This window comes from Tripterygium wilfordii, chromosome 5 (assembly GCF_013401445.1).
Source record: "Tripterygium wilfordii isolate XIE 37 chromosome 5, ASM1340144v1, whole genome shotgun sequence".
NCBI lineage: Eukaryota > Viridiplantae > Streptophyta > Magnoliopsida > Celastrales > Celastraceae > Tripterygium > Tripterygium wilfordii.
The window spans coordinates 8804326-8818465 of NC_052236.1; the positions used below are offsets into that span (position 1 = coordinate 8804326).

Sequence of the window (14140 nt, forward strand, 5' to 3'; positions counted from 1 at the left end):
ATTCCATCCTGGAGGATTTAAATGCTATATTGGTGAACATTCATGAAGATTTCATAGCCAAGTTTCTGTTGGACTTGGTCTTGTTTGAATGGGTCTAAGGGAATGCTGTTACAAGTCCTCAAAAATTGGTCCACGAGCATATTTTCCTGGGTCAAAGTAGTTAGCAAGCAAGTCCACATAATTCTCCACCTAACTAGATTATGTGGACCAACCACTTGGGCTCTATGATTATAAATGGAGCCCCCTTCCCATATGCAAATACATACTTTTGATATACCTGCGAAAACTCTCTCTTCCCTACACTCTGCATTCCATATTTCCTTTGTTCTTGAGTCCATGTTCTTGTTCCAAAAATTCTGAGTTTGAGAGTACGTTCTTATATTGGTTCGATTGTGCCGTCGGTATTGAAGTGTCACTTACCTATGGTTGTGGAGCGTTGTATCTTGGGAAGTGATTGTCCGGAGTTGCTGTTGACACCTAGAGGCTGCGGCAAATTCACTTTAAGGAGATTCGGGTCACACCGTATCTCGCTCGTTCTTCTTTTTCGGCTCCTATCAAATCATCCGATCTCGTTTCATCAACTGGTTAGGCTTTATTATGTTTATATACTTGGTTTGATTCATTGTATGACATAACTGGTTGATCCAATTTGTTATTAAAGTGGCATTGTTTATGTCAACTACAAAATTGAAACACGAAACTTTAATTTGTCTTGTTAATCATGCATGTATTCAAGTGTAACTAATATTGCAACTTCAAAGCTTTGTGTATGCTTTTGAAATCATTTATCAAACTAAAGTTAGTCACACGTGTATGATCTAAATACACTAATAATTTGTATGCTTATAATCATATTATAATTTTTAGTTTATGCATGCAATTAAATTGTAAAACGTTTATAACTTCTTGTTTATGCAAGATTGTTTAATTATAATTTAATTTGTATGTCACGTGTGCTAATCAAGTTTCAAGACAATAACATTGATTTTTAATTTAACATAAGTATTTTGATAAACTATATCAACAATATAATTCCAACAGTCTCCTGATCGCTAAGTGTGGTAGTTAGCAGTAGTTACTGGTATGTTAATTGCCACATACCATGTCAAGTCTGTTACAATGCCAGGTTGGCATAAGTCTGTCAAATATCGGCTCCTTTTTTTTTAAAATTATTATTGGAAAATGTATTTTCAATTGTGTCATTATTGGTAACTACCCCTTCAAAAACCTCAATCCCTCATTTGTGAAATTGCTTTCAAACTACACTTAATCGCGTATGTCTTGCTTCTGGAGAGAATCAACTTCTTTTTACTCCATTTCCTGTTGAACGATGCATTCTGAGATCATATAGCCAAGGATGCAAGTACCAAATAAACAAATTCAATTGCAAAGCTAAGCTGATACTGAAACAGAACCTCTGGTACTGAACTCTAACCTCCACAAACAATACATCTTATTTAAATGCCTAGCTGCATGGCTTTAAAGAAACGCAACACATGCAGCTGAATATCATTATTCCTTGGGTTCCCTTCCTTGATCAACTCATTCATTTACAACAACTAAATAAAGCATTCAGAATTGTTGTTTGGTAAAGGTAGTAACATAATCCTTGACCAAACACTAAAACACAGTCGATGTTGAGGGTTAAAACCGGGTTGTAATTTGGGTGAACAGAGACTTGAAATCTTTCGTCGGGGTACCAGTTCCCTCGGGCTTTGATGCCAAATCAAATGCCTTAAATTTGGCCTCCTCAAACTGAAGTGCCTGTTTAAGATTAAAACTAGAGTGAAAAAAACATGTAAAGGACCAGAAAATAAACATTAAAATATGCAATGCAAAGGAAGATTGGGGAAATAAATGTTTGCATAAGTGCAGATACATTACCTGAACGCATACTTCAGCAACGTCAGCCCTTGCTATGGTTTTTGTCTCCGTCTGCAGAAGCTCGTCATCCTTCCCGACAATCAATTCTCGAACACCTCCATCTTTATCTTGTAGCCCTCCAGGCCTAATTAAACCAAGAAGTTCAATGTCAACTGGAAAGAAACATAGTGAAGAAGTCGACAGCTACCATGTCACAACAATGCCATAATTTATGTAAGAGTGAAAGATAAATGATGATGTCGTGGCACTTGACTCAAATAATCAAGGAAAACGGCTTCTTTTTTTTTTGCTTGATGAGTTATAAGTTAAAAAAAAACCAAAGAAATATTTTAAACCACCTAATTACCACATCTGCTAATAGATAAGACATGCTAAGCTTTGCTAAAAGATCAGTTGTTGTCACCTTGACATGATATGTAAACCTTGTCAAGAAACAAGAGAGAGAGAGAGAGAGAGAGAGAAACTACATTGCCACAAATTTGAATGGGTTTACCGTATAATGGTGTAAGGAATACCAGAATCAGCCAAGTATTGCTCAGCCTTTCTCTTCCAAACCTGAAATGAGACAATGGAAGCTATTGAGGCCAATCCCTTAGCAGGTAGACTAGTTATTAAAAGAAAGAGGAGAGAACAACAAAGTCCAATAAGAAAAGGCAATGTGAGGGAGGCCTACTAACCAATATGTTTCCATTTCCAAGATTGTTCAGTGGATGATTAGGGTTTGTCCCACCCATAGATCCAACTAACACAATTTGCTTTACTCCTGCAGCCTTGGCTGTGCATAAAAAAAATATAATTCAGCAGAAGCGTACATAATGTAACTATACTTATATACGGAGATATCAGCAAGGATGAGCAAAGGAATTCTCACCAGCATCTATCTGATTTTTCTGGCCAATCCAGTCAACCTAATATGCAAAAAAAAATTCCTCAGAATACAAATTTAAATGAAAATTTATCTGTTAAACAACTTATAGCAATTTATATAGTAAGCGTGTGCCTGTGTGAATATAGGAAGAAAAAGAGTGAAAAAGAAGTTGAGAAAAAGGGTATTGAAATCCTAAATTCATAAACATAACGCCATTACCTGCTCAGGGAATGCTCCATCTTCAAAATAAAATTCAGGCCTTCCACCTTTGGAAGGATCAAAATCCGGCTTCATCTTTGGCACTGCACTTGTGAGAATTATAAGAGAATCAATGCCTTCGATAGCAGGAACAATGCTGCCGGCATCTCTTATATCCCCAATAAAAACATCATCTGCCCCACCAATTTTCTCCTTGCTCTCCTGAGTTCTGACCAGACCTCTTGCAACATAATGCTCTGATCTTTCCTTCAACTTTTTATAAACTATCTGACCTGCAAAGCTCCACCATCAAAACCACTTCAACAAGCACCAGAACAGGAAAAACAAATTTACTATGCATCTTGAAAAATCAATGAAATATAGTATCCTAAGGACAAAAAAATGAAATTGATGCATTAGCTGCAGCAATAGCGCAAGTGCTATTTTCAAGGCGGAACGCAAGAGTTCTTACATCAGTGTCCACTGTCCATTAATGAGATATAAAAACTGATCCTTAAATTAACTCAGCATAAAGTCTAAAGTTTAGGGGGACAAACAGCAAGGATTTCAACTGTACCATTTCAAAGTAATCAACAGATTTTAGAATCATGTTCATAATTCTGATCCAATTTTATGTAGTCATCCTTTGAACAAAATGTCAGTTGCTTCATTGGACATAAAGTTCAGAACCAATAACCCCAAAAGCAGGGTTGCAAGTTCATTGTCCAGAAAAAACCTAAAAATTCCCCTCAAAATAAAAACTTGTCACTTCTCTTCAGTGAAATCAAAATAAGCTCTATAAAACATATAGTTCATCAGTTCACCTCATCCTCCCTTCGGATTTAAAAAATAATCAGTCATCAGTGAAACAGCGAATCGAACAAAAGACTGTGTTCCAAAACAAGTAATCACCAAATAAATCAAATTGATTTCAGCTTTCAGAAACTCAGTAACAAATGATCATAGAGAGAGTATGAATACCGGTTCTTCCACCAGCGCCGGTGACGAGGACGGTGCTTGTAGATATATCTGCCATCTCCGCCAACAAAACTCTCTAGTTTCCAGAAACCTCTTCTGCCCCTGTTCGGGAGAAATGGCAATGAAAACTAAACTCGACTTATTTATGGACTTGACCAAGAAATAGCTGAAGAGGGACACGTGTCGTAGATGCCATTGGTGGAGACGAGTCCGTGGGAGGCACAGGATTCGCCAGACCGGTGACGAAAGAGATAGATTTCTTGCTACCTGTTCCTCTGTTAGCCGTTAATTAGTAGCCCCTTCATTAAAAAATGAGTGCTGGTATTGAGACCCCCTTTTTACTATTTAAATTTTAAACCCCCTATTGAAAACACAAGCTCAAACACTTAAATCCAATGTGCTTTTGCCAATCACTTTCACGTATGGAACCCACCCTCTCTCTGCCACATGAAATCAAAAATAGTTCGATTTTTTAATTAAAAAATTTCACTCTCAACTTTCTCTCTTCGCAACTTTAGTCTCTTTACTATTATATTCTAGTTATTTCTACCTCTCCCTTGCTATTTCTCAGAGAATAAAAGTACGGCACATGACTGATTTGAACCAAGATTCTCCTAGGCTGCGAATTTGGATTGGTCGTTTTTGAAAATATAACTTGATAATTGTAGTTATCTTCCCAAGTAGCAGTTGTCCTTTGTGTGTCGATAATAGAAACCGAAGTAGTATAAGATGGGGCAACTATTTTTTCTTCTTACCATACACAATTGCATGAGTAATGACTTGAAGAAGTTAGAATTTGTATACTGCCTATATCAGTTCCATCTCTCTCTCTTTTTTTCTAGTCAGATTCTCCCATTCAAGGTTAAGAAAAAATGGATCATCTAAAACTATGGGGGTCAAATTTTGGGGGTCTCTAGCATTGTCCTTCACTTTAATATCTACAATTAATCAGTATATTTTTTTAAAAAAAATAGAAACTAATATATTTACATTATCACTATAATCACTTGACAACCATAGATTTTTTAGCCCATAGTTTTAGATGATCCATTTTTTCTTAACCTTGAATGGGAGAATCTGATTAGAAAAAGAGAGAGAGAGAGAGATGGAACTGATATAGGCAGTATACAAAGGACAATGCTAGAGACCCCCAAAATTTAACCCCCAAAAGTCCTCCAAATCTATGTAGCATTAAAATAGTCATTGATTAAAAACACACATGTTGGGCCCACTTCACATCCAACACTTCACATTAAATGGGGGTCTTTTGGGGGTCTTAAGCATTATTCTAAAGTGAATTTGTATTATTGACAGGATGATATTATTGGAAATGAAATAAAATAAGAAGAAGAACCTGAGGTTGTGGATGAAAGTGAAGAAAATATTGAAGTTGATGTTACAATTTAAGCATCAGTCAAGGCTTGCTAAAGTTGGTCTTCTGAGGAAGTTGAGGAAGATAATTAATCCATCAATAACTGCACTCCTTTAACTAGTTGTTAAAATAAATATTCGTGGACGCTCCTCCTCAAAGAAGAAAGTAGACATATCTACTCGTGGTAATCAGTACACATTCAATTTTGTTCAGCACAATTTGAATCATTTTCAGGATCTAGGTAGACACAGTTGTTCATTAATTCGCCCCTCCTCAAAGAAGAAAGTATACAGATCTACTAGTGGTAATGCGTCTGCATTCGAGTTCGTTTAGCAAGATTTGTGTTATTCTCAAGATCCGGGTAGACACAGTTGTTCATCTCTTTACAACACTCCACTTCCTACGCAAAAGATTTCATGATCGAGGTCAATTGCCCATGAGCATGTATATCTTAGTCAGTTTCCATCTATATTGCATCCTTACATTATGTTCGTAAAAGATGTAAGAGCTGATGAAAATTGTGGCTTCCGGGCTATTGTTGGATTATTTGGTTTTGGTGAGGATGCATGGGTCAAAGTCCAACAAAACTTGATTGACGAGTTGAGAACATTTTGGGCAAAGTATGTTGATCTATTTGGTGGTTATGGTCGAGCATGTTCCATTTACCACTCACTAAACTTCTGGGAATTAGATAGACGAGCACCACTTCAGAACTGGATGACAATGCAAGACATGGGTCACTTGATTGCTTCAAGGTACAATGTTATATTATATCTATTATATCTTCTTAGTTCTGAATAGTGCTTGACATTTTTGTCACTGCGACCAATGCCTCCACTGCCGCATGAACATGTTATTATCACTATCGGGTTCGTTAACAATAATTACTTTGTCCAAGTTGCCTTGACAAACGGTTAACCCATGCCTCCCATTATGATTCAATGGTTTAGATACATGTATGATTGCGCAGCTACATGGGTTACGTCGTACACAGAACAACTAGAAGTATTTATTAATTGTAGACGTTCTATATTTCCTCCTGAAATCACGGTGTTGTAATTTACATAATTTGTTTGAGTATTGAAATGTTATTTGTCTGTATTTTAGTTGAATATTTGGCAAAGAGAGCCAGCCTATAAGTGAAACCAACGAAAATCAATGAGTGCATCAAAACATATATATGTATAAAAAAAATTATTGAAGCATAAAAATAAAAAAATTATGCTTGCAGTAATAAAAATAAAAATAAAAATTTATGTGTATATTGAAACATTTTTATGCTTGCGGTAATAAAAATAAAATAAAAATCTTAATTAAATGGAATTACATATATATGTGTATATATGTTGGCAGTAACGAAAAAAAAATAAAAATAAAGTGGAATCAGTTAATTGTCATATTATGACAAAGGCTAAACAACTTTTATACCTTCGAAGTTGCACGCGTTTATCGCTTCTATCCTTAAAGTTTAAATTTTGCCCCAAATATCCTTGAAGTTTCAAAAAGCTAATCATTTGTGTCTCGAAATCGATTTTCTGACCAATATTCATCGGAACTTGAATAACTGACAATTGGAGGGCATAGCTGGCAATTCCGTGTCATCATGACAATAATAACATTTTACATGTCGTTTTTATTAAAAAAATAAAAAAAAATTGCACCCAAATTAAATCCCGAACCCTAGTTCACCGACCTCTCCTAAACCAATATCTCTACCGCTTCTGAAGACCGTCGTGATTCACGAGTGAACTAGGGGTAAGAGTTCGGTGAACCTTCGTGTCATACTCTACGTGATATGCCTCCAAATTGGGTAATTTCTCATTGATTTGACCAATCCAAGCCTTGTCTTCTTCAAGGAACACAGTCTGTACACCGTGATTGAGAGATGTCCACATTAGGCTGTCATGGCCTAGACCAAAGACCAAGAAGTTGCAGGGTGATTTTTTTGAAGGACTCTAAGCGAGACCGAGATTTCTTTGAGGGTTTGTTGTGGGGTTATGTTGGTTGTTGCGTAGTGGACAAGAGCATTTGCTCGGGAAGGTGGGGTTTTTTATGCAAGTTGGGATTAATGGAGGAGATGGGCAATCTTGTGCTGATGATGATGATGGTTCAAGATCAGGAGGATTTGATGAATTTGAAATGTGGGTTTCTGTGATTGTTGATGGTTTTTGCTTGGGAGATGCAAAAGTGGACCACAGAATCAAGAAGAGAAGGAATAGAAAGAAGAAGAAGAGGACAATGGACTTGAGATTGATAACGGATATAGCTTTGTGCCTCAACATTTCCCCTGCAATCTACACTAATCAAGGGGGCTCCCCAAGCTGTGAAAGAAGCAACGTCGATTGTAAGAGATCGGCTTCGGCGCACAATAGCTGTCTGTCTCTGGTTTTGGTCCACGTGCTACAAATTAAAATGACATGGAATTGCTAGCTGGGCCCTCCAGTTGGAAGCTATTCAAGTTCAGATGAACATTGGTCGGAAAATCGATTTCGGGACACAAATGATTAACTTTTTGAAACTTCAAGGACATTTATGGTAAAATTTAAACTTCAATGCTAGAAACGAGAAATGTGTGCAACTTCGAGGGTATAAAAGTTGGTTTACCCTTATGACAAATGAAATGATGTGAAGATTAGCAGGCAACAAAATGTCTAGGCGGATATTTTCGCCAAATGGGCCGCTGCTTTGAAGCTTTCGGGCAGCATTCCCACGCATTTTCTTTCGGAGTTCCAATGCTGGTTGCATAGTGGTCATGATCCTCCAGATCATTTTTTTGGTCTGTCATGGTGTGGTGTGTAATCTGTGTTGGTGTGCTTGATAAAAAAAAATGAAATGATGTGACATGATTATATATGTGACATGACGTGGGGGTGAAAGAACCAAATTAGATGGGTGAAAATAGCAACGCCGTTAAAAAATTCAGTATTATCCAACAATCTTATCCTTCTCAGATTTCTCTGTCTCGTACTCCGTTAGACTGTAATTACGATCAAGGTTGTCAAAATTTACCAAATTATATGAATACATTGATCAAAATTTTGAATCCTCTCTGTCCCATACTCCGATCGTGATTCACTTAATTTTGAATAATGTATTATAAAATATATGTACATTCATATAAAATAAATCTATGATATTGTTGAATGTGTTATGCGCTGCACAATAGATCTTTCGATCCCGGCCTCTGGTGATAGCGGTGTTTGATTTTGGAATGTGTAATGTATGTTACGAGCGTGCTAGACTTGCTGTCAATCCAAATGATTTTGATATAAGATTTGTGCAGCAATCTGACCTGTTAGCAAACGATTTGTGTGTAGTTTGAGAACACAAAATCGCTGGTTAGAAACTTGCCTTATTGAAAAAGAGTTAAAATGTATTTAGTGTCAAGTGAGAAAAGCTGAAGATAGAAGACAAAGATAGGAATGAGTACTTCTATTGATAGAATGAAAACAACACATCGTTGTAATATATTAGGGTTTTCATTCGGAATACATCAAGCAATATATGAAATAGTGTGCTTTACAAGTTAAAATAAAAATGATAGCCGTGGAGGCTATTACCACGGAGGATTGAAAAAGAAATAACTGAGATAAACTAGTTAACTAGAGTCATGCTAATGTAAAGGATAGAGCTTAGAGACGCGAAGTCTTTGTTTTACGTGGGTTCCTTACAAATCTTGTTTCTTCTTCTCTTTATAGTTTTCTTGGTCTTCAATGGTGGTTATCATATCTTGGTTCCTAGGCACGATCTTGGCACATCCTATCATGGTAGATCATGAAAAATTACCGACTTGCCTGCTGCTTGGTTTACTAGACCATATTTCCTGTAACCGCAACATCTTCAAGTTGTGTGGATCATGATGGTAAATCCATGTCGTGGTGCTACTTCATAGAGGTTGTTGGAGTGCTAACCACATGTAGCTCACCCTACTCCCTGGAATATAGGCTTCAAGCTTAGTATTGATAGAAAGAGGCTGACGATTGTCATTCTAGGCCTCTTTTGGTTTATAAAAGTGGGAAGGTGTTTTGACTTTCAAAGTACAGGAGAATGGTTGCCAACCGACATTGTCAGTGGTTGATGGGTCAGGTGATGGGTAAACCCGCCCTTTTTGTTTATTGCCCACCTTACCTTGATTAGTTAGTTTGGGCTTTGTGATGGATATATCTTTGGGTTTGGGTCTTCTTGATAGTTAGCCTAGTTTGGGTTTGGATCTCCTTTGGGCTTTGAGGAGGGTAAATCTAAGTTTAGCCTAGTTTGGGTCCATAGTTGTTAACAATTAATAAATACGATAATATTTAACTATGAAGTCAATCGATTGATAATTATCGGCCAATCGACTTTTGAGTATATTGACAACCACCATCCGAGTCATCGAATGAAATTATTGACATGACTGTGTGGGTCCGTTGATAGTTGATTATTGGTTGGCTGATAATGGATTGATTGACTAGTAATGACTAATATAACCGATTCATGGTCAACCCTAGCTCCAACTGGGGAGGCCCCTCTTACTATCGGTAACCCTTGAATATTTTCTAGATTTGTTTGGATTCTTCTGTTTTGGTACTGCTTAATTTGGATTAGGGGGCTCCGCAATTAGTTTCATATTGTAGAATCTACAATCGGAATCCAATAGCTTGAGAGATGTGGCACATCACATCACATTTTTGTTTTTTCATTTTTAAAATTTGTATGACTTTTTCTTCACCATTAGATATGAATTGTAGACTCTACGGAATTGTGGAGCCTTTAAATCCGTTTAATTTGGGTAATATGGTGGTGTTTTTGTTTATTTTCCTTTGGATATTTTTATGATATTTTATAATATTTTTTGAATATTTCAGATCAAGAGAAGAACCTGTCAAACCAAAAGATCCTACCACATGCCATTGACCTCTCGACAAAGATAAATAGTATTTTCAAAGTTTGTATTCAAACCAATCTTCTAAATTTCTAATGGTACATCCCCCAGACCTTGGGATGCTTAGAAAAGTTGAGCATGTACTGGAGAACCGAACTAAAAAAAATAGTGATGATTTTTTGTAGAAATAGTCAAAATCATGTACAGAAAGGTATAAGAATTTGGTGTAAGTGACCGGACCTCTATTTTGAGGTCCTAATATCATCTAATTAGGGGGTTCTAGTATCTAAAGTAATGTATTTGTGTTTAAATAAGTTAGTTTTACTCTTATGGTTGCCTCTCATTGCTTTTGTAGAAAATATGACTAAACCGGCAAAGTTGAAAACTTTCGGGACTGAAGAAAAGTGCATAGACATGAAGAATTGTCTAGACACCTTCATTGGATGTTCGGATAGTTGAATCCAAGGGCAAAAAGGTCAAAGAATCATGAAGCTACAGCCAAAAATGAAAATTTGCACAAACTGTCCAAACACCTTATAATCTGTCTGGACAGTTGGAACCAGAAGATTTAATCGTCCATATAGATTTCTCAACTGTCCGAACAGTTGCCCCGATTTCTGCATTTCGAGAATGGTTAATTGAGCTGGGTTTTTGGGTATTTCTCAAATATAACCAATGGGAGAAAGCCTTGTAAGGGTAAATAGGTAATTGTACTTGTAAAAAGAGGGGAAAACCCTAAGATTTGAGTTTTCTTTCTCATTCATTCACTCTTGAACATCTAGTCACCATAGTTTTTCTCTCTCTTTCTCTCTCTAGGGGTTTGCTTAGTTCTTGTGATCTTGATTGTAAACATTGGTTTTCTTCTATAAAATTTATGTTTATTCTCATTATAATGAGTGGCTAAGTTCCCTTTCTAGTTTCTAGTCCTGAACGGTGGGTACAAGGTTTCGATTACTCAAGGTATGTTCAAAGGGTCGTAGCTTGGATCCCTCTCTTTTAATTTCGTGATAGTTTTGTGATTGGATATATGAGAATGACATATTTGATTGTATTATTAGATTGTCTAGTCTAGGGATTGCATCTAATGTGTTCGATTGAGAATTGTTAAACCCATTGCATGATTTCCTTAATTAATCGAGTTTTCCATTGCATAGCTGTTAATTATGTGTATTGATGATGGGGTTTTGGGTTAATTTAGGAATGTGCATGGGAGAGTTATGGTTAATTGATCTTTGAGTGTGAAACTAGGGTGTTAGTCAAGCCGAGCTCCAAGGGGGAGCATTAGTCCATAATATTATGTGCTTATCCCTTTGCATTCATCGTAGATTAAGAGGTCCGATGGCCTACATGTATGAATTGAAGTCTTATATCCCAATTCTCTTTGCATATGCATAATTGATAGTATCACACAATGTATTGTTTATGGTTATGTGTGTTTGCAATGATACCTCGAGTATGAGAACCGAGTAGCCACCAGGACGGATTAAAGACTAGGTTTTTAATTAATTGTTTTAAATCCAATTCGTGCTTACTTTGATTACAAAATCGCTCATGCTACCGAGTCATTCGGCCCATTTTATTTACTTGCTTTTATTAGATATTCATTGTTAGTTAGTCATTTGCATATCATTCATCATCAAATTTGCATTGCTTCCTAGTGGATCGATACCGGACTCACCGATTTATTATTTACCGATACCCTACCCTTGGGATAAGAACACACACACACACTTTGGTGTCGGTCAAGTTTTTGGCGCCGTTACCAGGGAAGCGAGTGTCAAAGACGGAGCTGGTTGGCTTGTAGATGCTAGTTTTATGCTATTAAACGCCATCAAATAAGGAAGGAGCACGGTGACGCTTCAAGGGTAACTTTGTTCCTCCTTTTACTTGCTTTCTAGTGTAGTTGTTGAAAAGAGAGAAAAAAAATTGTGGGGAGAACTTGGCGGATGGGGCTAACTTAGATTCTTGTGGGCGATGGATGCCACCTTGTTTGCTGCTTGGTAGTGATACGTTGTTTGAGAGAGCTTTGCGCAATTTTTCTTTCTATCACTACTTGCTACATCTTGGTGTGTTTTTTGTTCCTAAGATTGATTGTTGCTCTATTCCTATCTTTGCTCTTGTTCTTGTTTGATATTGTTCTTGGTTGTTCATTGATTGAAAAAAAAATCGTGTTACTTGACTTGGTTAATTGCCATCTTTTATACTACTTGCTATCTTTGTTGTCATCATGTCTCAATCTAGAGATAATTTTAGTGGGCGTGGGTCTAATAGAGATGAGAGAGGTGGTGATATAAATGCAAGTGATGCAGAGAGTGTACGTGGGGATGATATGAATCTTGATGCATTGCGTCATCTTTTGCAACATGTGAATATTGATGAATTAATGAATCTGATGCAAGGGCAAGATGCCCAAGTTGGCAATGCCCAAAATGCGCCAAATGTTCAAGTTGAGCATGCTTTGCAAAATGCACCTCAATCACTTCAACAAGACAATGCGGCACAATTTGCCCCACAAAATGTCTACCAACCTACCAATATGCCTCCCGCATACCATATGCCTCCCCCATATAATTATGTGCATCCCATGTATTACAATATGTCTCAAATGCCACAAATGCCACAATATGCTCACCTTGGGTAAAAATTACATGCACCTCCTCCTATGGAGTACATTCTTGCCCAAGCCCAAGAGCATCGCACTTTGAGGGCGCTTACACATCCCGCAAGGCAAACCCAACCTTCTTGCATCATCATGCCACCGAACCAACAAAATGTGAGCCTTAAACCATCGTTGTTCCAAATGATTCCCAAATTCCATGGAATAGAATCGGAACGACCATATTCACATGTGCGTTATTTTGAATCGGTGTGTATTACTTTTGGTGATGTCACATGCACACAAGAAATTTTGAGACTCAAAATTTTTCCATTCTCTTTGAAGCATCATGCAAAACAATGGTTTAAGAACTTGCGCCCCCAATCCAATGCGACTTGGGAGGCAATGCAAGAAGAATTTCTCGACAAATATTTTCCTTCTTCCCGCACCATTCTTATCAAACACAAATCATGATTTTTCATTGCAAAGAACATGAAACCTTCTTCCAAGCTTGGGAGGGGTTTAAACATTTATTGTTTATGTGCCCTCACCATGGATTTCAAAAATTCCAAATTGTGAATTTCTTTCATAAATCTTTGACTCCATCTTTGAAGAAATTGGTTTCCACTATGACTCAAGGTGATTTTCTAAATAGGGATGCCAATGAGGCATTCACTTTCTTTGATAGGTTGGCAGAGGAATCCCGATCTTGGAAAGCTCCTCCACTAACCCAACATGATGTTGTGCCAAGCTCTAGTGGCAAGTTTGTGTTGAATGAAAATGATGATGTGCATACTAAACTTGCTTTGTTGTCCATGAAGTTGGAGTCCCTAGAGTCACAAAAGGCCCCTATAAATGTGGTTGGTGTTGATGAACATGTTGCTTGTACTTTGTGTGAAAGTATGGACATAGGACTGATGAGTGTAATGCTTTACCGGCTTGTAAGGAAGTCCTATTTGGACAAGGTTATAATGGGAACAATTCTCAAAATTTTAGGAAGCCTTACCCTACCAATAACCAAGGTAAAAATTCTTACAACGAGAATTACCCTTGGAGGAATCGTCCAAATTTTGGGTGGAGGAATGATCAATCTCAATCACTCCTCAATCCACCCCAACAACAATTGCCTCCTTCAAGTATTGCACAACCAACCCAACAACCATATATTCCGCCCCCTAAGAGGTCCCTTGATGACACTCTTAACATTTTCATGCAAGCTCAAATAGGGGAGAATTAAAAGGTCACCAAATTTCAAGAACAAACCAATAGGGCCATTGAGGATTTAAGGAGTCAAATTACCAAGGTCACACAAGCTCTCACCACCTATGAAAAGGGGAAATTTTCGACTCAGCCTTACCCTAATCCTTCAAAACAAACCAATTT

General features: G+C 37.2%; 1 protein-coding gene, 1 non-coding gene and 1 pseudogene across 2 annotated transcripts; all 3 read right to left on the reverse strand.

Annotated features, from left to right (window-relative positions):
* Window positions 1–1398: 1398 nt before the first annotated feature.
* LOC119998315 (uncharacterized protein At2g37660, chloroplastic) lies at window positions 1399–4086 on the reverse strand. The gene is made up of 7 exons (XM_038845615.1): window positions 3932–4086; window positions 2972–3243; window positions 2756–2792; window positions 2562–2659; window positions 2378–2439; window positions 1885–2008; window positions 1399–1764 (listed from the first exon to the last, which is right to left on the reverse strand). Exons 1-7 carry the CDS (start codon window positions 3984–3986, stop codon window positions 1645–1647), a joined length of 768 nt encoding a protein of 255 aa, XP_038701543.1. The 5' UTR covers window positions 3987–4086; the 3' UTR covers window positions 1399–1644.
* LOC119998583 lies at window positions 4068–8054 on the reverse strand (annotated as a pseudogene).
* A 5153-nt stretch (window positions 8055–13207) lies between these two features.
* On the reverse strand, window positions 13208–13316 carry LOC119999180. Its single transcript, XR_005468355.1, has one exon. It is a non-coding gene; the product is annotated as a small nucleolar RNA R71 (small nucleolar RNA).
* Window positions 13317–14140: the final 824 nt, after the last annotated feature.